The 27,292-nt window shown below is 38.1% G+C and overlaps 1 protein-coding gene across 1 annotated transcript in view; it reads right to left on the bottom strand.

The window, feature by feature from the left end:
- FAM83F (family with sequence similarity 83 member F) overlaps positions 1-27,292 on the bottom strand; it is a 29,613-nt gene continuing 2,321 nt past the window's right edge. Inside the window, exons 2-5 of the mRNA XM_081958123.1 lie at positions 20,570-20,737; positions 11,955-12,076; positions 7,246-7,934; positions 1-1,483 (exon numbers count right to left, since the gene is read on the bottom strand). Of these exons, the coding sequence (XP_081814249.1) occupies positions 1,419-1,483; positions 7,246-7,934; positions 11,955-12,076; positions 20,570-20,737 (1,044 nt within the window). The 3' untranslated portion in view covers positions 1-1,418. The remainder of the gene's footprint in view (positions 1,484-7,245; positions 7,935-11,954; positions 12,077-20,569; positions 20,738-27,292) is intronic.

Below are 27,292 nucleotides of genomic sequence, written 5' to 3'. Positions count from 1 at the left end.
TAAGGGTCATTTAATAGTCAAGTTCTACATAGAACGAAAGGAATTTGTACAGTAATTTCATTGTTGCATTTCACTCTCATTAATAGCCCTCAAACCTGTGAATGTAGGTCCATCTATAAAGGAAATGATGCTAGATTTCTGGAAGCACAGAGAGGAACCTGTCCCACTGTATATCGAGTGGGGCTGTGTGGAGAGGGTTTCCTCTTTTAAATTCTTGGAAGTGCTTATTAGTCAAGATCTCCCCTGGAAAAACAACACGTTCCTGGTGATTGGGAAGGCCCAACTAAGACTTCATTTCCTTAGAGTCCTGTGAAAAAAATCAGGTGGAACAACGGCTGATGACCTCTTTCTATCGGTCCACAATAGAAAGTGTCCTCACATATTGCATTATAGTATGGTACGCTGGTTTAACTGCTGCGGACAGGAAGGCACTACAGGGAGTGATCAACTTGGCATAAGTAACCATTGGTTGCCCTCTAACACCATTGGATGACATCGCCAGGTCTTGCTGCTTTAGCAGAGTAGGGAAGATACTCAGAGATGATTCACACCCTGGTCAGTGTCTCTTCGCATTTCTACCATCAGGCAGAAGACATCAAATCATAGCCAGCCAAACAAATAGGTTTAAAAATGGTTTCTATCCTTGGGCTGTCAGACTCTTAAACACAACCACAATCACTCCACGCACACACGGAAATATATGATTAATTTTTCTTTTTCCTAATTACTTGCATAGGGATTATTCTTTATACTATTTATGTTGTTTGTATTTGTTGTCATGGATTGCACCAGTGAGGCTAAAACCAATTTCGTTGTATATATAATGTACAATGACAATAAAGGCTATCTCTTACTCTGCTACTTTGACCATGGTACTCTTCGGAAGGCTGACAATCCATACATTAATATTTTTGAAAAACAGGGCAGATGTTTTAATAGAATTTTAAGAAAATAGAAATAGAAAGGTTTATACATTTAAAAAATATTTTATTCAAACTAATTTCATTTTTAATTTTCTATCCCAGAAAGTTACTAAAATGCAGTGCAGTTATCAATAATGCAACCACATTCTTTTAAATCTGAAGCCTGACAAATTAAATCATCACTAAAAGAAGGAAAGCACCTTGACATGTTATTTATTTAGACATTTATAAGGCCACCTCTTCAACAGCTACATTTCGATAGAGTTAAATTCAAAATGCAGTTGCCATGCTAAAAAAAAAAAAATTGCTACCATTATGCAAGGATCTTCCAGAACATAGGTGTGCTTTAACTGGCAATACCAGCTCTGTCTTGGAAACTGCAGTAGTTACATGCAGCATTGTGAGGATGTCAGACTGAAAGTTTGAAAGAATGCACTTATCATATATTCCAGTAGATGCCTTTTGAATTCTAATTTTCCAGTAGTTTTTCTTCAGTCATGAGACCACACAGATTGACTGTTTATTTTTTCCCCCTGGGAGAGAATTTGGACTTATATTACCTGAAATAGAAAATATATAAATAAGGTTTATAAAAATAGACATACATATATTTTAAAAAAGAAAACACTGATATTTTGCTATCCTAAATCATGTAGGCAAGATTCTCACTTTTTGTTTCTGCTCAGGTAATTCCTGACCTAGTTGTAAGAGAAGCAAACTCAAAACACTTACGCTATTGAGCATCTTTCTAGCAGCTATTCCTAATTTGTACATTAATACACATTTAAAAACTTTCAGAATATCATGAGAACTGTAAGTACATTTGAGGCTCTTTAATGAATAAGAGTATACAATTTTCTGGTTCTGAAGTGTTATTTTAAAACATTTAGACCAGGGGTGTCCAAACTTGGGAACTTTAAGACTTGTGGACTTCAACTCCCAGAATTCCCCAGCCAGCATGGCTGGCTGGGGAATTCTGGGAGTTGAAGTCCACAAGTCTTAAAGTTCCCAAGTTTGGACACCCCTGATTTAGACCAAACTTTTTCCACCTGATGTCCCCTCAACAAGGTCCTCTCAACACCTTTCGTTTCTTGCTAGACATCCTGGGTATGCTAGCTGAACAAACCTAGGAAAGACAGCAGCAGGCCATCCACATTAGTTCTACCTAAGATCACCCCCGGGCTGTTCCTTTCCTCTAGAGCTGTTGCCCCAGCAACTGTGATGCTTGCTTATTGCTGCCAACAATTTTGCCTAATGATTCCCTACAAGTAAGTCACAGGCATTGGTGCTGGGAAAGGCCCCCAACTGAGCAAGCAGGAAGGGAGGCGGTGAAGCCTGAGCCACACATTCAGCAAGCTGTTCATGTGACACTAATGCCACAACTGCTGCATTGCAGCACTTCCTTGAAAAGCCTAAAGGCAAGATTTGTTTATTTCGTTACAATGTAGATTTGTAAGGCTGCTTAACTCGGCACCGACTCTGGGAACTGAATAAGTAAAACCATCATTTCTGCAACCAAAACTAAAACCATATGAACACAACATGAAGAACAAACACGCACCCTAAAAATGCCATCACATGATCTGGGTGGACAGAGCCTAACCTATCCCTGAGCTTGAGGAAAAAGGCAAGTTTACAAGGCTTATTTAAAGACTTCCACAGGTCATTTAAACAATGGTCCAGTCAGGGCAGTTTAAACATATGGGGGATGCAGGCGGCAGGTGCTGCAACAGAGAAGGCGCACTTCATGGGTCCCCAAGGGCAATGCTTAATGGATGGGATATGAAGGGCACAGCCTCTCTCGGATTTTATGGGAAAGGCAAAAATGATGTGAGTGAGGTGGTCACTGAGATAATCAGGCCCTATGCCATAAGGAGTGTTATAAGTTTTAACTAGCACCTTGAATTGCACCAGATATCCAGTGGAGTTTGTTAGATGCAAATGTTATATGGCCATACCAAAGTGCCACACAACTGCTTGTGCTGCTGCATTCTAGATACCTAGAGCTTTCAAGTGGTCTTCAAGGCCAGCCCCTGGTGGCCAACCAGCCTCTCTGCACCCTGCTCAGAGTTGGAACCCTGTCCAGGGTCCCCCACCTCCTCTTGAGCCGACTCACTCTCGGAGTCTGGTGGCAGCGGCAATGGCTCCTGCTGGGCCACAACAGTTTGCTATAACTACTTAAGATTAAATTGCCAGTCCAATAGGTTTTTGTTCGTGTAAGGAGGAGTTTTATTTTCTTGGTCACTAAAGATAGCAAATTGGGCCAGCTCTTTTAATAAGATTATTATTTTTACATTTCAGAGTTGTCTTTGGGGGCTAACTAGGTAAATGCTAAAAACAAATTAATTTAAGATTAATTTCAGAAAGAGAAAAGTAGAGAGGAGACAGATGTTTACTGTTTTCCTTGTTTGCCATTTCATACTCTAAATACTAAATCTTAAATTATTCTGCATCCGGTCTGTGATTTATATGGTTACTCACTAGTTGCTTAGTTTTTTGGTTTATTGGAACTCCAGTGATGGGGAAGGATCATAGATGAATGTTTAAACAAGCAGAGCGGCTAAATCACTTCCCTGGGATGTCCAGTTAAAAGGATTTGTTAATGGAGAATAGCTTAGCTGAAGAGCTTTGCACAGCATCTGTCAGTTACAATAGAACACTGCCAATCTGATTATATTCAGATGTTTGCAAATTCAGCTCCCTCATAACCTTGAACTAGCAGTACAATTCTCGACTTACGATCACAATTGTAACCAAAATTTCCACTGCTAAACAAGACAGTTGTTAAGTGAGTTTTACCCCATTCAATGCCACAGTTGTTAAAGTGAATCCTGGCAGTTGTTAACTTAGTAACAGGGTTGTTAAGTGAGTCTGGTTTCCCCACTGATGTTGCTTGTCAGAAGGTTGCAGAAGGTGATCATCTGACCCGAGGACACTGCAATTGTCATAAATACATGCCAATTGCCAAGCATCTGAATTTTGATTATGTGACCATAGGGATGTTACCATAATAGTAAGTGTGGAAAACAGTCATAGGTCTCCTTTTCAGTATTGTTGTAACTTCAAACAGTCACTAAATGAATGATCGTAAGTCGAGGACTACCTGTAGACAAAATACTGTAGTACCTGTATAGTACTTCTTGTAAAAAACAGCAGGCTAGATAGATCATTTTTTCCCCAATTGATGACCATATGGCCTATCATAGTGAGCTCAGGCTAGCATAATGAAATAGAACCATAATGATCAATACCCCCATTGGTTCTACTTCAGTAAAGCAGTAACCCCAAGCCAAACTGCATGTCATTCGATACTAATTCCTGAATTCTTTGAATCTGACTTTGGATCTTGGACCACCTGCTGCGCCTTCTAGCAATAGCACTTAGACTTATATACCGCTTCACAGTGCTTTACAGCTCTCTCTAAGCAATTCAGAGAGTTAGCATGTTGCCCCCAACAATCTGGGTCATTTTACCGACCTTGGAAGGATGGAAGGCTGAGTCAACCTTGAGCCGGTGAGTATCGAACTGCCAAACTGTTGGCAACCGGCAGTCAGCAGAAGTAGGCTGCAGTAATACATTCTAACCACTGCATCACTACAGCTCTTGGTGAATTAAAATGAATAAAAATATCTTACTATGTTAGTATTCAATTGTTAGACCCCTACAATATTTTCTAGGCTTTGTCTTGGACCTTATTCCAACTAATCTTTTGCTTGCTGCTTTGACCTTGGAAAGGTCAAGGAATTAATGAAGCTGAAATTAACACATCATGGGGGGGGGGGGGGCACTAGATTGGCAAGGGTGCATAAGATATTTTCATCTAAGATTCCAATTTAATTACTGGTCAAGCTACCTTGTGACCTCTAAAAGAAAGTCATTGTCTTTGAGTATTGTAATCAAAGATGAATAAAAATATCTTGCTATGTTAGTATTCAGTTGTTAGACTCCTACAATATTTTTTGCTTTTCTGGGCAATTACCGTTGATCTTTAACTTTTATATCAACATATTTTATTAATCACCAGTGCTGTTATAAAAACTTAGCCACTAGACAGCACCATTGAAAAAAACTCAATGCCAGTTTATGGATTGCTCATTCAAGCTGACCACCGGTTACTTTGTGGACATATCCATATACTTTATCTGACAATAATATGGAAATAATTAGGAAAGCTAGGCAGACATAGGGACATAGTCCCTGTTATTCTGTAATTCTGTCACTAGAGGTTGCTACATGCCCTCTGATCAATTAAACAAAACACATTTACTTAAAAAACTGTGCACTTTGTGCTATAAAGATTTCTAATCAAACAAGATAGACTGTCAATCTCCAAAAGGGGCCTTAACAGCACCCGAAGTTTTAATAATATTTTCCATACAAGAATAAGCTGTGAAATGTAAAGAGAACTTTAACCCCTTGGCTGCTTTTTTATTATCTGAATCTGCTGTGTCCCATACATAGCATTGTAATTTTTATTATCAGAAAATGATTCTTCACATTTCCATCAATTATATTTTGCAAAGTAGGCTATATAGATATGTTCACTTCAGACTGATCAGATCTAATTTCTCATTTATTACAAAGTTGTATAGGCAAAAATCTCTCTTCAAATAGAATGTCACCAAGTACATTCATTCATATGAGATTGAAGACATTCATATCTTCAGTGCCATATCTAAACTGAGTTGAGAATCTTAAATATTTGCATTTAAATTTTGGCTAAGGCAGCTCTTATGTAAAATACATTGTTTTATTGCTGCTGTAAAGGACTACAAGTCACAAGACCTTGTGAATGTATATTTTTAGTTCACCCTTGTAAAATTAACAATTAACAACCCCTTGTTAAGAAGGAAAAAGAAATATTTAATGAAGGATAAAATATCCATGGCTAAATCATGATAATTTTAACTATTGCCTTCCATAGTGGAGACAGATGTCTCTGAATATTAGTAATTAAAATATAGCAGCAGAATGTGCTCATAGTTTGCTGAAGGAGTGCTACAGATATGAGATTAGCTAAATTGCTTCTTTTGTAGCCCTAGAATATAAATGTTGTGAGGGGTTCCATAGGTCAAAGATTTTTGCAAAAGCTAATATATTACTAGCTAGCTATTACAGCTCATTTGTGGCTTCATTGCTTTTTGTTTTCTCCCAAGTCCCTCGCACGAATTCCTTGGCAGTTATCTCATTTGTATTAGATTGTGCAAAACTAAAAAGACAAAAGGGATCTTTTCCAATATTATTTTTATCTTCCCCAAGCCATTATACAAACAAATATACATATACTGTACATATAAAACAACAAGAGGATTTGTTTTCTGTGGAGTCTATTCATCATAGGATAAAATGGATGAGAGTTACAGTTTCCACAGATGTGAACTTGCCCTGATTTATCTTGTTTATCTTGTTAATCCCATGTAACCTTTTACCATTAATAATGGACAAAGAAGCCCAAATTACCTTATTCACACTTTGGAGTGTAAAAAACCAGAAAACTTAAATAAGAGAAACTGAATCTATTTAAAATTCAGCTGCAGTACCTCAAGGCACTTCCTGAATGCCAATAACTCCAAAATCTGCATCAGCAATTCTAACTGAAGTTCTTTACAGCAGTTTAAGAACATATACTATATACTACATGATTCCCTATTCACAGAACTCTAGATCAGGGGTGTCAAACTCGGATTTCATTGGTGGCCACATCAGGTTGTGTTTGACCTCGGGGGAATGGGGTAGGCGTGGCCAGCTTGACCTCACTCATGTTGGGGGCACCTGTGGTGGCCCAAGCACTCTGCCACAAAAAACAGAGCTCGGGAGGGCTGCGCAAGGCCCTCTTGAGTTCTGTTTTTGCTGGCAGAAGCACTGCAGGCCGGTCCTTCACTGTTTCCAGGGTAGCCCCGCAGGCCAGATCTAAGCACCCCGCAAGCTGGATGCGGGCCTTGAGTTTGACACTCCTGCTCTAGATGACAATCTATTTCCTTGTTAAAACCAAAAGGATGGTTATTGTATTTAGCTTCTTCTCCTACTCACCTAAAAACAAAGGATGGTTATTGTATTTAGCTTCTTCTCCTACTCACCTAAAAACAATGTTATTGAATGAGGTCACACATATGGTGCCAGGCTTATAGAATATACTTTCATATAGCCACCTTCTTCTCTTTGAATTCCTACCGTTCAGTAAGATAATTTTAGAAAAATAAAGGATAAAAGAGAGGGAGAAAGGAAGGAAATTGTATATCTTTTCAAAATGAAAGCCTGCTTGTGTGATGTGCATTCATTGACAGAAATAAAACAAGGGAAAATATTTTCCAGGAAAATTTACCTGAATTGTCTCCAGTATTATGAAAACTGGTGTTGCATTCCTTTGGTATCTTTACACCCATCAAGTCTTCAGCAGTGTCACTAGTAGCAGAATTGGCATCAACATTCAAAGGCGGAGGTCGCTTGGCCTTTCGGAAAAATCCACTGCCAAGCTTCTTGCCTTGTTTGAAAGTGACTTCCCTATCAGCAAATTCATCCTTCCTACGGTCACAGACAGACTCTTTGGATTTGGATTTGGATTTCAGGTCTAAGTAGAATCGGGAAAATAACTTTTGAGGTTCTGGTGTGCTCAAATTCTCAAGTAGAGGTTCTATATCTGGCAGCACCTGCTTGACTGTTATAAGGTCATTAAGAAAACTATCTAGTCGTTTATTTGATTCATTTTGTTCTTCTCTTCCTTCAGGTTTCTTTTGTGACTCGTCCCTCTGACGACGCAACATTTCACCTGGAGGAATACCTATCACCAGTCCATATTTTGGGTTGATAAGTTTCCGGGCCACAGTAGAGGAAGAAAAACCAAGGTTGCCAATACCATGATGGACAGGACAGGGAATGTTCAACTCCTTGTAAAGATTGACCTCCTCTGAAATGGCATAGAGCTCACGGAATTCAGTGTCAAACATTTCAACGTGCTGTCCACTCAGGCACAAAAGAATATTCCTGTTTATGTGAGATGAGACCCACGTGAAACTGTAAAACAGGGAAAATCTGTCAGACTTTTGCTGTCAGGGGGAAAAAAACCTGCAATCGGAAAACACTATTTTCTAAAACTTTAACCTCTTGCTCTTCAGAAATACATAACATTTTAATTGATTTGACCCAATCAAGTACTTAGGAAAAAACGTAATTTTTAATTTCTTATCAAAAGAATCACAGGAAATATTTCCTAAGACTAGATGTATGGCATTCAAATTAGTGTATGTAACTTTGCTACCAGGAATAATCCATGAACCAAAAAGTCCTCCCCCCGCCCCCCACTCCCAAATCCGCTGTTGTAAGAAGGAAATGCAAAAATAGAATGCCTTTATGGTGTACTTGGCTTCCTTCTTCCCCTTTTCTTTGACACTCACTAAGTCCTCATTCCTTCCAAGGGGCTGTGCTGAAGAAAGTTGATATTGAATATGATAACAGGAAGACAGGTATGGTGTTTTTACATTTCTGTTATTCAGTATTTTTCAGTAATTCATTTTTGTTGCATTTTTGTATCTTCTTGTGATGCCTGCTTGAGTTTTAGTTTCTGTTACTTTTAAACAGCTATTTAACAGTGATTTTAGATTAATGTGATTTTTACTGTATGTCATCTTCTGTGCTTTTAGCTGTAAAGTTAATAAAGGTATACATCACCGATAATGCCCTAACCTACCAGTCCCCAAACCTTCCAGCTTGGCAGCCAGGCCTGGTGCAGGGGAGAAATGGGGTGTGAGTGGCAAGTGCACGCTCACACACAGCTCTGTTTGTGTGAGTGGCATGCACACTCCCTACTTGTGCGAATTGAACTTTGCATACGAGGGGAAGGTGCTTGCGCTCGTGCATGAAGCTCCACTCGCATTACTGGCAAGCACTTGCTCTTGCACAAGCGGAGGGCACTTGAGCAGAGAGCGCTTGTGCACGAACACGAAGCTCTACTTGCGCAAGTGCTCTCCGCTGGCGCATGTGGAGCTTCACATGTACGTGCTTGCCCATCTCTCCCGTGGCCTGGTTTTGATCAGGCTGCAGCCCAGTAATGAGCTGAGGCCCAGGGGTTGGGGACCTCTGCCCTAACCTTTTGCAATATTAGCTTTAGTATAATGCTAGGTGTGATAATAGTTTCTTATCTCTACAGCAGTGTTTCTTAACCTTGGCAACTTTTAAGATATGTGAACATCAACCACATTCTGCCTGTGTAATTCTAGGAATTGAAGTCCACATGTCTTAAAGTTGTCAAGGTTGAGAAACTGCTCTACATGGATTGACATTTTTTTCAGGCAGCCAGCATCCCTGCTGATCTTGGCTACCTAGAAATTTAAAATCATGGCTAAGTTTTGTGAGATTTCAGTGTCCTGAGAACATTAAAATCTTCTGAAATTTTACCACTTATTAATTCTTTAACGTTAACTTTTATTTCAATTTTTTACATTTTTATTGATTTTTCAAATTTTAAAACAAATGTTAAAACTGCCCATCTCCATAGAGGATCTCTAGATGGTGCACCAAGTAGTTTTAGAGCGAAAGGGGCATCTAGGAATGTTGAATTCACAAACTTGTTTTCTGCTCTAAAGTTTGTTTTTTAGGTTCAAATAATATCAACATCCAAAATCTGAGATAATCAATGTTTTTCAGCCTTCTGTAATAAACATTTGGCTGAAAATTTTCAATTATGTTTTCTAAACTGGGGCATGTTTAATATTGATTGCTGCTCTTCTAGATGCTACCTATTTAGCTTTTTCACTTATGTGAATGGTTATATATATTTGTTTTTGTAGATTTTCACGGGTGTAGGTATGCTGGTTTTGTTGTATTCAGGTCTTTTCCCGTGTAAGATTGAGATTGTCTTGGCAACGTTTCAGCGAGATCTCACTCACCATCTTCAGGCTGTTGCCAAAGACAACAGCCTGAAGATGGTGAGTGAGATCTAGCTGAAACGTTTCCAAGACTATATATATATATATATATTTATATATATAAATATAAAAAGGCAACATTAAAAATAAAAATATGGTTTTCTGCCTGCATGGTCTTCTGTGATGAGCCGAAGGACAGAAAGAGGAAGTAGTGACCTTCCTCCCATATTTAGGCATACCAGGGGTTGTAACACAAATATAAATATATGTATGTATGTATGTATGTATGTATGTATGTATGTATGTATGTATGTATGTATGTATGTGTGTTACAACCCCTGGTATGCCCAAATATGGGGGGAAGGTCACTACTCCCTCTTTCTGTCCTTCGGCTCATCACAGAAGACCAGTATCAGTACAAATACAAATACGTATACGTATACGTACACGTATACGTGTATATATATATATATATATATATATATATATATATATATATATATATATATATATATATATATATAATACACACATACATATATATATACATACATATATATATATATATTTGGGCATACCAGGGGTTGTAACACAAACACACACACACACACACACACACACACATATATATATATATATATATATATATATATATATATATATATATATATATATATATGTTGTATTTGTGCTGATAAAATAAAGGGAGACTAGTATGGATCTCCCTCTAGACTAGTAACACAAACACAAACACACACACACACACACACACACACACACATATATATATATATATATATATATATATATGAAAGTATGTATGTATGTATGTATGTATGTATGTATGTATGTATGTATGTATGTATTTGTGTTACAACCCCTGGTATGCCCAAATATGGGAGGGAGCTCACTACTCCCCCTTTCTGTCCTTCGGCTCATTACAGAAGACCATGCAGGCAGAAAACCATATTTTTATAAAAATATGGTTTTCTGCCTGCATGGTCTTCTGTAATGAGCCGAAGGACAGAAAGGGGGAATAGTGAGCTCCCTCCCATATTTGGGCATACCAAGGGTTGTAACACAAATACATACCTATTTCCCTGGCTCAGCTGATAAGGAGGAGAGCCTGTGGCTTAGTGGCTAAGACTCCTGCCTAATATGTAATACAGCCCAGGTTCAAATCCCAGTAAGGGTATGGCTAGCTGATGAGAGCTAAATAGCTTGAAATAGATCTATACTAGTCTCCCTTTATTTATTTATCAGCACAAACACAACACACACACATACATACATATATATATATCGATCTTTATGCGTTGTGGTTGGTATATATCAAATTTACATAATAGAATTTTCTCTAGAAAAGTTTGTGCTCAGTTTAACATATATAGAGAAATCTGATATGTAAACATATCTGTTTACTTTTCTCCTCATAAGAAAGCTGAATTATTATTGTTTATGATGAAATCTACAAATTTAGGAAAAAACAGTATATTAACATTTTGTGGTTTTTTTAAAATGTTGTCCTGCATTGTTACATAGTGGAGTTTTTTTTTTTTTGAATTGGGTTCAGTTTTTTAGAAGCAACGTCACCCGAAATATTACAGTAGAATAGTAAAATGAATATTGCAAACATAACATCCTTCCAAGCACTAATAGCCTATGAGACGCCCACAGTCAGGACTTACACCCATATGTATTTGCATCCTACAAACTCTTCCTGGAAGAATTCTACTTTGGAAAATGAAAACAATATATAATTATCACAACATTGTTTAGCCTTCAATAGCTCTATCATAAAACAAATAAGCAGGCAAAGTCCATTCTGAAACTATTTGAGAGTTCTCAGATAGAAGGACTCATAAAGGTGCGGACACAGGACACCCATTCCGGAATCCTACCAATGTTATTGGATTTGAACTCCGATCAGCATCAGCCAGAATGCCAATGATAAAAATAATAGTTGCAACCCAGAGCAATCTGGAGAATTCAGAAAGGGAGAGTAGGGTGGGATAGCACTGACAAAATATTATTTTGAGCCCCAGTAAATGGATAATTGTCTGATTTTAAACGCTAAATGTTTAGGGAAAAATGGAATATGCCGTGTTTTGAACGTTTCAACATAAATCTAATTTTAAGCTCTGGTTTCCTGAAGGCAAGCCGTGTATACCTATAAGATCCTGTGAGGACTTTTTCACCATCTACCATTAAGAAACGACTGGTCAAATTGCCTTGGATCTTCCCTGATGGCATGTAGAACCCGACTCCAGCCACACAACGTACACGAATGTTCTGATAAAAAGAAAAGACACATTAAATAATGCACAAAGGGAAGTTCTGATCTCTTATGTTACAGATAGGCAAATATCTTGGGTTGAGAGCACATTTGGAGTTTTGAGAGAATATGGGAAGTATGCCCACAAAATGACTGCTTTGGTAGACAGGGCTATTCACCAAGCACCCACCTATCAGATTTTCCCAATCTTATCCCTTGATCATTGCATCGTATTGACTTAGGTAGATTAAGCATCAAGAGGTGTGTAGAGGTAAAAAATAACCACACCTGTTTGAACTTTTTGAGCAGGATCATAAAACGTCTAAGAGAAGAAGGGCTCCTCTTTACAGTTAGTCCTTGACTTATGATCACAATTGAGCACAAAAGTTCTATTGCTAAGTGAGTTTTGTCCCATTTTATGATCCTGCTTTCTTGCCACGGTTGTTAAGGGAATCACTCCAGTTGTTAAGTGAATCTGGTTTCCGCACTGAGTTTGTTTGTCAGAAAGTTGTAAAACGTGATCACATGACTCCGAGACACTGCAACTGTCATAAATATGAGTCAGTTGTCAAGATGTCTGAATTTTGATCACATGAATGCTGCAATGGTTGCAAGTGAAAAGTGATCATACGTCACTTTTTTCAGTGCTGTTATAACTTTGGACAGTCACTAAACTAACTGTTGTAAGTCGAGGACTACCTGTATTTAAAGGAAGCAATCATTAGATGTTTCCATAAGAAACCTGCTTTGGAGACCCTCAGAGATAAGCAATTATGACCAGTATCTAACCACCGTATTTTTCAGAGTGTAAGATGCAACAAGATTTTAAAGGGGCAAATTAAAAAAAAAAAGTTTTTGCACTCTGCCGACCTCCCAAAAACGGCCTGTTTTTCATGAAAATGGGCCCATTTTTTTGCAAAATAAAAAGGGGATGCATAGCCTTTAGGAGGCTTATAGAGTGCTCCTGGGGGCTGGGGGGGGGGCAAAACTGAGCAAAAAAACAGCCCGTTTTTCGCTCAGTTTTGCCCTCTCCAGCCCCCAGAAGCACTCTGAAAGCCTCCTAAAGGCTATGCACGGCCATTTTGGTGAAGGGGGTAGGGTTTTGGGAGGCAAAATAATACTGTATTCAGTGTATAAGACGCACCCAGAGTTTCAGCCCCTTTTTTGAGGGAAAAAGGTGCGTCTTATACTCTCAAAAATACGGTAACTAGGATTTGGTAAGATGATTGAGAATAGTGGCTTCTCAATTGCAGGGAGTACTGGAGAAACTAAATTATTTGAAACTGACTTAAGGATGGGCACAGGGGGAGAATGTCATGCCAGTCTAATGAATGGGCTGGGATCTGACAGAGGGAATGTCCCTTTTTGGGAGTCCCTTTTTGGGAGAGGGGGCGGTTTAAAAATCTAAGAAATAAAATAAAAATAAGAAATAAAATGTGACTCTTAGCTCTGATTCATCTTTCAGCTATAATAATTCCACAGGATAGGTTTGATAACTGGAGTCACAGTTTTTAAGTGTTTCCCTTCCTCTCTCTCAGGTACATTTCAGATAGTATCAAAAACTATTCTTTGTCAAAACAGGAGCTATTATATGGTGTCCCTGAGGGTTCCATTCTGTTTGCAGTGTCTTTCAATATCTACATAGAACCAGATGATCAGGAGATTTGAAGCCAAGAGCTATCAGTATGCTGCTGCCTCTATTGTCTTTTTTTCTGTGGTATCTTCAGGAAACAGTAAAGCTTCCCTGAATATCTACAGCACTCAGTAAATGAGGGAGAATAATCTGAAACCGAATCCAGCTGAAATAAGGATGTAAAGAGCAATTGGGCACAAAAGTACTACATTTCCTTGTCCTGAATAAATGCCACCGTGTCATAGAAAGCAGGTTTACAATTTCAGGTATTTCTAGCCCTGAATTCCTCTGTTTGGTTTCCCAGATTGAGACAAAGGCCCAAAGTACCTTTCAACAGTTATAATTTATATGCCAATGACATCCTTTTCTGGAATATAATGATCTTAAACCTGTGGTGCAGGCAACTACTCTCCAGGTTTAACTGTGGTAATGTATTCTACATGGGGCTGAGTTGTTCGGTTGATAGAAAACTCAGCAGCCAAGTTGGTTTTGACAAAAAATCAACTAGAGCATATTATGCCTGTGTTTAAAGCATCACAGTGGCTAGCGGTTCATTTCTGAAAAAAATCAAAAGTAGTTGCTGCTATCTTCAAACTGTCCATGGCTTAAATTAATTTTTGATAAAATTTATTGGCTGCCCATCTTATCATAGGGTAACTCTGGGTGGCTTAGAGTTACATATACAGTTAAAACATAAAAAAGTTAAAATCAGAACACATGGGGAGAGGGGGGCTGAATGAGAGGACGTGGGATCTGTTATTATTCAATCAACCACCTCCATTGTATTGTTCCCCCACTAGTACCCCAAACCACGTCTTTAGACCTTTACAAAAAGGTAGGAGGGTTGAGCCAAACTCACAAGGGCAAGATGTTCCTGAGGGCAGGAGCAACAGCAGAGAAGGCTCTCCTGCTGGACCCTGTCAGCTGAAATAATCGGGCTGACAAATCCACAGCATGCCTCCCCTGCCGGCGTGAGTGGGACAGGCCAATTCCAGTTGGGTGAGGTGGTCCCTCAAGCAACCTAGACTCATGCCATGAAGGTAATCACCAATAACTTCAATTGCATCTTAAAGCAGACTGGTAACCAATGCAGCTCGCGGAGCACTGGTGTTACAGGGGCCATTGTTGGGGCCCCCAAATTGCCCAGTGTGTTTGAGAGAATGTATCGTTCTGTAGCAAACTATAGCTACGTGTGATGGAGGTTTTTATTTAATTGCTCATGCCAGTTTCTACTACGAACTGTGATTACATTTCAGAGCTAGTCTGAATCTGTAGAGTAAGACTAACTGGGTGTTGATGAGCAGCTCAATTTCTGTTTACTCCAGCCTCTGAGCATCTCAGGATCAAGATTGCCTTGTTTCTAAAGAAGCCAAATTTACAATATTTGGGGAATCTGTTTGCAAAATATCCCCTTTCCCCCCAAAGTGAACTTTCTAGCTGCTTTGTGAACAGGTTGAGGATGCATGAAGCCAAGCATTCATATTGAAAATGTCCGGTGTCTAAATTGTGCAGAACTTGTGCACAACTTTTCTCAAAAAGGATAGAATTGTGGTGTCTTTCCTACTTATTTTTTTTCCAGAAAATATCGTCTATCCAGTAGATCTGGATTAATTCAAACAGTGTTCTGATCAATTAATTCACCTCATATTTCATCTGCTAGTACCTGTAAATGAAATGGGGGGAGACACACCACGAGGCCCTAGCCTGACATTCCAGACCTTTCCCCCCTCCCATACTGTGTGGAAGTGGGAAAAGTGCACCCGGTGTTCCACTACAGTTTACGTAAATCAGTGGCTGGGTCAGAGCTGAGGCCAGTAGCAAGGATAGCTCCAGGTCCAATCGTAGTGGAAGGGGAGAACCACTACGAGGTAAAGAGGATCTTGGATTCCAGGCTGTAGAAGGGAAGACTCCAATACCTAGTCCAGTGGAAAGGGATATTCATGTCAGAAGCTAGATAGGTAAAAACACAGGTTATGAAGACAGATCGATTGATCAGGAAGTTTCATGAGAAGTACCCCCCCGAAACCAAAGGACCTTCCTAGGAATAGAGATGACCCTGGCTTTCATTAATATGTGTGTGTGTGTGTGCTTGAGGTTTTCCAGGTGCTTCTCACTTTCTAGGGGGATCTTACTGTCAACTCTGAAACAAATCAGGCCTGCTGCAGCCATCTTTCCATTTTTTGGCTTGCCACACAGTATGGGAGAGAAGCTGAGAAATGGAAAGATGGCTGCGGCAGGCCTGATCCATTTTGAAGTTGACACCACTTTCAGTCAGCCCATATCCTGAACTAAAAGTTGGGAATCAGCCGCATAGTCTTGTATTCAAATCACCAGGACCGGATGGATTACACCCCAGAGTTCTGAAGGAACTAGCAGACGAGATCTCAGAACCACTGAATTATATCTTTCAGAGATCCTGGAACACCGGGGAACTACCAGAGGACTGGAAAAGAGCTGATGTGGTTCCCATCTTCAAAAAAGGGAAAAAATTAGATCCAGGAAACTACAGACCTATCAGCCTAACCTCAATACCAGGAAAGATTCTGGAAAAAATAATCAAGCAACGAATTTGCGAACACCTAGAAGCAAACAAAGTAATAGCCAAAAGCCAACATGGATTTGTCAAAAACAGATCATGCCAGACTAATCTTATTGCATTCTTTGATAATGTGACAAAATTAGTGGACCAGAGGAATGCCGTTGATATAGTTTACTTGGACTTCAGTAAGGCTTTTGATAAGGTAGACCATAACCTACTACTAGATAAAGTAGAAGAATGTGGGTTAGGCAGCATCACCACCAGATGGATTGGTAACTGGCTGACCAACCGCACTCAACGTGTAGTTCTCAATGGAACTGCATCTACATGGAGGGAAGTATGCAGTGGAGTACCCCAAGGCTCTGTTTTAGGCCCAGTACTCTTCAACATCTTCATCAATGATTTGGATGAGGGAATAAATGGGGAACTCATCAAATTTGCAGATGATACCAAGCTGGCAGGAATAGCCAACACTCCAGAAGATAGGCTTAAGATACAGAAGGATCTTGACAAACTTGAACATTGGGCACTATCTAATAAAATGAAATTCAATGGTGAAAAGAGTAAGGTTCTACATTTAGGCAACAAAAACGGAATGCACAGTATAGGTGATACCTTACTCAGTAGTAGTAACTGTGAAAGGGATCTTGGAGTCCTAGTGGACAACCATTTAAATATGAGCCAGCAGTGTGCAGCAGCTGCCAAAAAAGCCAACACAGTTCTAGGCTGCATCAACAGAGGGATAGAATCAAGATCACGTGAAGTGTTAATACCACTTTATAATGCCTTGGTAAGGCCACACTTGGAATACTGCATTCAGTTCTGGTCGCCACGATGTAAAAAAGATGTGGAGACTCTAGAAAGAGTGCAGAGAAGAGCAACAAAGATGATTAGGGGACTGGAGACTAAAACATATGAAGAACGGTTGCAGGAACTGGGTATGTTTAGCTTAAGAGAAAGAAGGACTAGGAGAGACATGATAGCATTATTCCAATATCTCAGAGGTTGCCACAAAGAAGAGGGAGTCAAACTATTCTCCAAAGCACCTGAGGGTAGAACAAGAAGCAATGGGTGGAAACTAATCAAGGAGAGAAGCAACTTAGAACTGAGGAGAAATTTCCTGACAGTGAGAACAATTAATCAGTGGAACAGCTTGCCTCCAGAAGTTGTGAATGCCCCAACACTGGAAGTCTTTAAGAAGATGTTGGATAGCTATTTGTCTGAAACGGTATAGGGTTTCCTGCCTAGGCAGGGGGTTGGACTAGAAGACCTCCAAGGTCCCTTCCAACTCTACTATTGTATTATTATTGTATTATTGTATTATTGTATTGCTTATTCTGTCAGAAGCAAATGGATGGCAATCACTTTTTTGACTGGGTAATAAAAGATAGTCTTTGGGTTTGCCAAGGGAGACTTAGTGATTCAATTTGGTGTGTTCTACATCAAAAGGTGGGATTGTTCCTTTTACAACTTCTTCCATTTTTGATTGATTAAGTGTCATCAAGTTGTTGCCAATTCCTAGCAATCAAAAAAGACTTCCTCCGTTATGATCTTGCTTTACCTGGTTTTTCAGTACACTTATTTCTACTGTAACTGAGTCCATACACCTTTCCTTTCACCTCCAGAGAAGCATTAGAGACTTCTCTGGGGAATTACAACTGTGTATAATTTGATTTGTTATTATTATTATTAATGGGCCTAAAGCAGAATCATTTCAGCCTGGTCATTTGTGGCTCTAGTGATAACTCTATGATGATTTGTTCAATGATCCATTTGTTTTCTGGATTGCCTACAGTATTCTCAGGAATCTTCTCCATCATTAATTATAAGCTCTATCTGGGATTTCCATTGGCTTGGCCAGTGGAAAAACCCCAAGTCTAAGATCTGTGGGATTAATTCTCATAAGAAAACAGCCTATTCTATTACTAGAACAAAAGACAGGTGTTGACTTGCTTTCTTACAATAAAGTGGCTTCACGCCAGGTAAGAAAGCAAGACAGATGAAAGAAAAGAGGCACAGAAGGTAACCCTTGCTTTCTCTATAAATAGAGCTTACTTTTGAGACACTTGAAGTATCTCGACTTCCTCATAGTATGAGGAATGAGGAATTCTTTTTTACTGACTCCATTAGCTTTTCTACAACAAATCTACTTATCAGACATCTTTATGTCCTTGAACGTATTATACTTGTTTCCAATGTCATTTGTTATAGAGATCTGACAGGTGTGTTGTTTATTTTGAGCAAGGAAAGTATTAAATTTACTTTAAATCTAATACACATGAGGCAGGTTCGCAATACTGAAGAACAGCAGTGGCTGCCGCTGCTCCAGTAATGGTTTCCATTATTAGGTCAGAGAACCTAATGTCCTAGAACCGTGCTAGATCAGGAGTGTCAAACTGGCGGCCTGCGGGCCGGATGCGTCACATGGAGGCCACACCCACCCCAGCTTCGCAAATGAGGAAAATGTCACAAAATGTCACGTGAAGGCAACGTGACATGGTGAGTTTGACACCCGTGTGCTAGATTGTGTTTTTTTGTTTGGCCAACTGGTTCATTGTCTGAGATGACCAATCCATCTGGATCAATATTGGTTTGGTTACTGGCAACTTGAGAATTTGGAGAGATGTCAGGGGTTGCAAGAGAATCTATAGCTACAGTATATCCTTGGTGTACTAGAGCAAGTTCTCCTCCTGTAATGATGGCAGTAACAACCAGATTTAGGCAGGGTTGGAAATCTTGGTTTTCTAGAGTAGTGTTTCTCAGCTCTGGAAATTCTAAATTCTAAAAATGTGTGGACTTCAGATCCCAGAATTCCTCAACCCCTTCTTACGAGTTGCCAAGATTGAGAAGCACTGCTCCAAACTCTGACCACTTACTCAGGAACTGGTTTCTCAACAGAAGGTTTGTAGATATGACTCAGCAAAATTAATTACTTTATTGCAGACTATTATAAAACACATATATTATAAACATTGCATGTTGCAGTCAAATATATGATTCTGTGCTCTAGGGTTTAAAGTCTAGCTTTCTTCCTCCCATCTTCCTGGAAGAAGAGATTTCGTTCTTCTTTTAGACCATAGGAAGCCTTAAATATTTTGACCTAAGGTTCTCTGCCTAAGAAAGGCAGTGGAGGTAAGAAAAGAGCTACCAAGGTTCTTATTTCTCTCCAAGTCTCATGGTGATTTGATAAAAAGTAGATGAAATATATTGCAGGTACATAATTATTTGTGACTACGATGGCACAAATTTTCCTTCTGAATAAAATCTTTAACTTAATATATCAGAAATTAAACCTGTGTCCTCTCTTAACAAATTATAGGATTTTGCAGCATAAAATTCTATGAATTATTGGAGACTGGGCAAGATGAAGCAGAAACTTAGAAAGAGTGATTTATGATCAAACAGATTATTTCAGAAGGTTTTTGCAATTTCTTTCAAACTCTCCTGGGACAAGTTGCTTTAAGACTTTCTGACTATCATCAAGGTTTTTTTGGACTTTTGCACGGGCAATATTTTTTCTCTCTGATGAAACATGATAAAAAAGCAAACTGTTTAAATATTACTTAACTGTAGAAACTTTCTTGACTTGTAGCATATATGAAATGCTGTTAACATGAAAGTTGATACAACTGAGACTTGAAAGTTATCATATCAAATGTTGACATGAAAGAACAATTTGGATGCTTACAAATCCCACTCTAACATTTTAAAAATGTATTTAATTTTCTTTTTATTTAACTTAATAGGGGAAAAACTGATGATTTTTGCAATTAAAATCACAGCTAATCTTTCATTAACTGTAATCAGCTGTGAATTCCCACAAACCAATAAAAGAGTTTCCTGAACTTTGTTCTGAAATTTGAAATAACTGATTTCAAAAGAATCAATATTTTCCCCTCTATATTTGTTTTCACCTTGTGGTTCGCCTATAAATACATTACATACTGAAATATTATAGTTCACATCACTGTCACTGTCACAATTTTCTTTTTCTTTCAGTAACTTTTTAGGAAAAAGCTGAGAGAAAAAATGAAGAGAAAAGAGAGATGGCAAAAGGAGGAAATGTGAAAGTCAAAGTGAGATTTTTTTTAAAAAGGTATTAACTACATAAAAGATCTGGTTGAATTGTGATTTTAAAAATTAGTTGTAGTCTGTTGTATTTATCTGTATTAAACTATCATATTTGGTAATCATGCCATCTACAAAATTTTATGGAAGATTCAAACCCTCTGTCAAGGACATTGTTCTTGAATCTGTCCTAGATAAATATGAACAATATGTTGCAGTATTAATCAGTTATGAACTATATTAATTATTGCACAGTAAATATACCCTTACCCTGATATGGAAATCATTTAGGTCCATGCATTTGCACATCTCCAGGAAGAGTTTGGAGCCCTCTTCATCTAAGATCATATAGACTGGAATCCGACGTTTGCATGCTGCATCTACTATATCTCGGAAGATGTCTCTGTCAGTGAACTGATCCATGACTATTGCAATTATCTGAACATGCACAAGAAGAAAACACACATTTACTTTAAAAAGTAATGTTGAAAAAGGTACTGATGTAGGCATGTCATATCATATATACCCACACTCCGTGAATGAGAAACAAATGTTTTAACTTATTCAAGAACCCATCACTTCATAGCTTCCTGCCTGAAAAACCAGTTTATTCTTGTTAAGAATATTCATCCTGGGGATTGCATGGATTGTCCTGCGTTAAATACTATCTAAAGAACACATAAATAATACATTTCAATCTTTTTGCAATACAGTGCACACCAACCCCCACCTCATCCCATTCCTTTGAACAATTTAAACCATATTTGGGAAGATCCCTTTTTCCATTCACCAATGGATCAACAGGGTAGTTCTTCATCTAACAATGATTATAATTTTTTAGAAAAATACTGCATATATTTTAAAAATAGTCATTTTGGCTCTTATTTGGCCTCAGATAAAACAGTACAGGTTAGTTAATAATGGTAGAGCACATGTTTTGTATGCAGAAGATGGCAGGTTCAGTCTTTAGTATTGTGATTCTAAATCTAAGCAATTATTAGATGCTGGACTTCACCTCCCAGATCCTCCCCCCCCCCCCATAGTTGAATACTGATTAATACATTACTACAATATTGGTTTCCCACCCCTTGTGAAACAGGCCCAGAAAAAAAAAAAAGTAAACTACAAAACTATAGGAAATCTGGAAATCTTCCTCATATCATACGTGGCTTTTCACCAGTCCTGCAAGAAATCAACTTCATTTTAAAAAGGTTAACATTTGTTAAATATTTCTCAATAGAGATATGATGTGAAATATAAGCAGTTGTGAAATAAAAAATAACTTAATAAAAGTGACATGTTTTTAAGTTAGATATCTAAGTTGTATTTTCTAGAGAAGCTCCTTCCTTGACCTGTTGAATGGTAGGATTAGCTTTTATTTATTACTTTTTTATTTTTATCCTGTCTTCATTATTTAAACAAAAAACTCCAGGCGGTAAATGTATTCGACACACCTTTCTCCTCTTATTTTCCTCACAACAATAAAATCTTGATATGGGTTGAGTTAAGAAAGCACTGAGTACCCAAAGTCACCCAGCCAGCTTTCAAGGCTGAAACAGGATTTGAACTCAGGATCTTGTGTTTTTTAGCCTAGAACCTTAACCACTGGAACCACAAACCTGGCTCTTTTTGTCTTAGAATTTTAACAAACACTTGCCATTAGATTATAATAATAAAGGCAATGATTTTTTTAGGCATAGAATGTAACAATCTCCATTTTCTCTTTCTTTCAATATATACCGATAATAGACATTTGGCTTACTTTGGAATCTTGATTATGATTCTACCTGGAAGTGGCTTAGAGGTTGAGGAATAAACAGTCCAAGGATTTCATTATTAAGACATCTGATGATGACTCACTTCAGACACTGTTGGGTGAGTTTCCTATTATCTGAGTCAGCACAAAATTAACAACAGCATATTAACACATATAAAATAAGAACTCAACGATTGAAATATAAACTGTGGTTTATGGTTATGCTACCTCTTAAAAAGATATTAAAATGTTTAGGTAACAACATTGTCTTAGCACTATGAAGAAGAAAGAGGCAATTGTAATAACCAAGTCAATTCACTGTTTGTTACAGGAATCCAAATTAAAGCATCCTTGTCAGAAAGCTATCCAGTCTTTAATTCAATATAGTCAACAGTCTCATTATTTTCTTCGGTAATTAACTCCACTATCAATCTGCTCTTATTGTTCAACCAAATTCCTCTCTGTAGTTTATTCGTTCCGAAGTTCATTATTCTGTGTTTTGCATTCTCAGATAATAAGGAAACAGATTTTGATGTTTTTCTTTCTGCCACTCTTTCTGCGGAATTTTTTTTCTTAGGTCTTTTCTCAAGGCTGAATATCCTGAACTTGGTGACGTCATTCAATCCTTAGGCTTTGTTTCCAGTTACACAATTTTTCTTGTTTCCTTTATTTGCACAAGTTCCAGCTTCTTGATCTTTCTGATTCATGTAGGGTTTGACCAATGTGGAATACTGAAAAACTATTATTTCCTATGATTTAATAATTATGATTCTATTAATGCTGCTTAAATTTGCATCTGCTATTTAGGAGCTATGCCATACTGCTCCTCATATAGTTTATTATCTAGTATATTGATACAAACATTTTCACATACCTTATAAAAAAGGACTATTGCACATTATATCAGTACATTTTATTTAGTTTTCCTCTGAGCTATATAACTATTCAATTTCATTTTGTTATTTTCAGCCTATTAATCTATCAGAACTGTTTTAAATTTTCTCTCTTCTAAAGTAACACAACCAGTTTTGTATCATCCAAAGATGTGATAAGCATTTCCCTACTTTTTCATGCAGAAATTAATATGCATATTGAAGAACAGCTGCCCTTTTTTATTCTTATTCACCTCCTTTAACCAAGCCGCATCCTTATTTTTTTTTTTGGGGGGGGGGGTTATCTACTGTTTCTTCCTTGTCAGGTACTAACTGATTCACTGCAGTTTCTCCATTGATGGATTAGTAGAAATGCTTCTGATTTGATTAAAATTGGAGGTTCTGCTTATAATTTGCAATTCAAGCTTCATATCTGCTGATCTTGGCTACTGCTGTCATTTGCTGCTTATTATTTCTAGTGCTTCCTTGATCTTCTTTGTTTCAAAGTAGTATTTCTTGATTAGGTATTCTTTGGTCTTCTTTTTTTTTTCAGTTTCTTTTCTTTCATCTGTTCTAGCTTTTTTGCATCTGATCTCAGCTTGCTGATTCTATCTTCCATTTTGGTGGTACATTGCCCGGCTTTGTTTCTTCTTAGTTGATTTTGCATCTAGGTATTCAGTTATAACTGCAGCTGTGCTGTACATTCATTGGTTTGTTTCCTGGTCCTTATATTTGATATTGCACTGTGACACCTTTTAATGTTTGTGCTAGCTATTTCTTTGGAACAAGTTTCAACATAGGCAGCCTTATTCTGAAATGTTTGTGGTTTTATATGTTCAGCTAATTTTTGTTTCAATTCTTTCATTTCTTTAGCTAGAGGGTTTTGTTATTTTTGAGGCAGAGGAGAGGTTGCCTGGTTTCCAAATGCAAACTATTCCATACATCTGTTGAATTCCTCAGCTGCCAACTCCCCCTGGTTTGTCTCTGCAGTCTGAGTTACTTCTGGCAAGGCTTTCTCTGCCCTTGGTAGACCTTTGCAGTTCTTCCAATTCTGTTTTTGTGAATACTTCATTTCATATTATAAATCAATGTTGATCTGCTAGCCTCCGTTCTGTTATTTCTGATTCTAGATCACGTTCTATCCAGCTGTTATTTCTGATTCTAGATGATGTTCTTTCCAAAACTTGTTTCAAATATCCTCTTCTAGTGTGGTCATTCTTAACCCCGGCAACAACTGAGCCAGTATGGATTTATGAAATTTTATCTGACTCCTCTGATGAGATCTGTCCAGTATGGTTGAATCTCTGGCATAGCTCTCATTTTCCTCAGAGCACACAAGGCTCACAACCATGTAAAGGTCTTGTGTCACTGGGGGATGATAAGAATGATATTGCAAATTGTCTTTTGCAATTAGACTGATGGTAATTATGAGATAGGAGTAGTGTCCTCCATAATTTCTCACTGGCATTTAAAACCATCAGACATGGAATTTACTAGACCACTTTAGGGGATTGAAAATGGAAGACCCAGTGTTGCAATGAATCTCCTTCTTTCTCCAAAACCAGTTCCCAACCATGTTGATGGGGGTGGAGGGTGGGGGAAGAGATCAAGTCCAAGATCCCAGCTATGTAGGGTTCTTCAAAGCTCAATACTCTCCCTGCTTCCTATTAACATGTACATAAAATCCTGGATATAGTTGATACACTGTAAAGTATCATCAGCATGCTTATAAAACCCAACCATACATTTCTGCTCCAGATTGGAAAGTGATGCCACCACATTTCTTTTCTAGTGACCAGATATGCTAATTTTACTTTAGTGTAATGCTATTCTGATCAAATCTTGCAAATCTGAAAGTCAATTCTCCTGTCCCATCTCCTTTATCACCCAAGAAACTAGGGAGAGGCTCCGAAGAGACTCTTGCCCTGGGCATTATCTACCTGTGGGTTATGCTGTCTCTTATTGAACTTTTCTCTTAGCAACGCCTCTTTGCCCAGACTCCTAATGTATTTTTCACATTCCATTATCGGGCACTTCACAACAATGAAATCCAATACCTATGCAACCATAAACCATAAAACTAAAAGTTCATAAGAAGTTTATATATCTTATCAGTACTTGCAATCAAACATATTTTTCCAACTTTAAGTCTTCATTAACACTGGCTGCACAAAGCCAAATTACTACCACATGCCAGCAAGAGATTAAAAAAAAACACATACAACTTTGATGCAACCTGGTGATTAACAGGAAACACTCAATCATCAACCCACAATTCCAGAGATTATTTTTTAAAAAATGTTTGATCAATGAATGGTATGATAGAAAAGAAGAAAAAATACTGCATGAAGTAGGAATACTGTGCGTAATAATTAGAGGAAACTTTTTATATAGCGGATGGTTGGCAAATCTGAGATTTTAGTTGAGGAAATCACCAATCACAGCATTTTTAATGTTGCACGCTACAACTATCTAGACAGAATTACAGCATGGATCTCTTCTGGATGTGCAGTGAAAGTGCACTGTGGGGACAAGCAAAATATGGGGCAGTATGGTGTTCTTCTGCAATCTTGCTTTTATTCTTTTCTGCTTTAATGGTTGTGAGATTATTTTAACTGTTAGTCACATTCAGTGAGGTGGGCGGCTGTATACATTTGTTAATTAATGAATTAGTTAAATCCTTCCTGGCTATGGGGCTGGAGTGCACAATAAAGCAGTTGTGTGCATGTGAGCTTAAGGAAGAGCAGGTTCAAAATGTAGGCAATGTTTATTTAGTAACTTTATATCATTACCCAACTTGCAACTCTTGACAATATATAATCAAAAAAGAACCCCACCCCAAATGCAGTTAAAAATGTCAACAAAATTTAATAGGCAATTGGAAGCCTCATTTCTACCTATCCCCCTCCAAGTGTAAAATCAATTTCACTCCAATGCTTAAGAAAATGACCAAGATGAGAAAGAGAGAGAGGAAGGGAGGGGGAGAGAAGAGAAGACAGGTACAGCAACAAAAGGCATGCCTCCTGGGTCCTGCCACATGATATTGCCTTAGGGAAGAGAACTGAAACATGCCCATTCTAGTACAGCATGTGGGATAGGCAAATGCCATCAGGTAGAGCAGATCCTGCTTCTATCAGTGGAGGAATGGATTGTGAAAATGTTAACCACCACTTTGCATTGACCTGAGAATCTATTGGGAACCAGTATAGCTCACAAAAAAGTGTTGCTATTGTACCAGGGTGTGAGCATAACTACGTATGGCAATGCATTCTGGAGAAATTATGGCTTCTGTCCTCTAGGGCAGTCCCATATAAAGTACATTACAGTAATGCAATTGGAAGCGATAGTAAAAGTGATGGCAAGCAGATCCAGGGACAGGCACAACTGGTGCATAAGATGAAGCTGTACATAGGCCCGTTCTGGCTACCACTGCCATCTGCTCTTCAAGCAGAAAAGGTGAATGCACAAATTGCAGACTGGCTCTAAGTGGGGAGCACAATCTCTTCAGAATCAAAGATGGAAAACTTCCAATGTACAAGCCAGAGGACTCAAACCACACAGCCATTTGTTATCATGACTAATCTCATACCGGTAGTACTTCTAATCTCCTTATAACATGTTAATATAATGCCAATCAACTGACTTAAAATGAATTCATAAGGATTAAAACTAAATTCTTATTTAGATTCTTTTTGCATATTTTGTTTATTTATTAGTTTATAATTTAAAATACAAAAATACAAAAGAAAATAGTAGGAAAATAAGAGGGGGGAGGGAAGGGAAAAGTGTAGGGCAAAAAGAAAGAAAGAAAAGGCAATGACTTCTGACTCCCTTTGGTGCAATAGAATAATAGCATCAAACCTCAACTTTTTATTTTTACATAATAATATAAACTAGCAATTTCTATAATAACAAGACTATCTAATCCAGTGGGTCTCAACCTTCCTAATGCTGCGACCCTTTAATACAGTTCCTCATGTTGTGGTGACCCCCAACCATAACACTATTTTATGGTTTCCGTATTTTTTCAAAAATATGTGTTTTCCGAAGGTCTTGGGCGATCCCTGTGAAAGGGTCGTTCGACCCCCAAAGGGGTCCCGACCCACAGGTTGAGAACCGCTGATCTAATTGGTAAAACCCCAAATCAATGTTTTCCCCACCCTCAAGCAAAGTCCTGAAGCGGTTTCCAAGTAGAAAAAAATTAAAATTGAATTCGTAAAAAAAACAAAACCTCACCTTAAGTTTTCAGGATCTACATATTATATTGTTTTAGATAGTTCTGAAGAACAAATTATCTAGGACAGCTACTTACAAAAAAACTGCAAGGGCTGGATTAGTCTGCAAAATGTTCTTAAAGTTGTCATA

This window comes from Natrix helvetica, assembly GCF_964273705.1.
Source record: "Natrix helvetica genome assembly, chromosome: 6".
Taxonomy (NCBI): domain Eukaryota; kingdom Metazoa; phylum Chordata; class Lepidosauria; order Squamata; family Natricidae; genus Natrix; species Natrix helvetica.
This window is presented reverse-complemented; position numbering and strand designations above follow the sequence as displayed.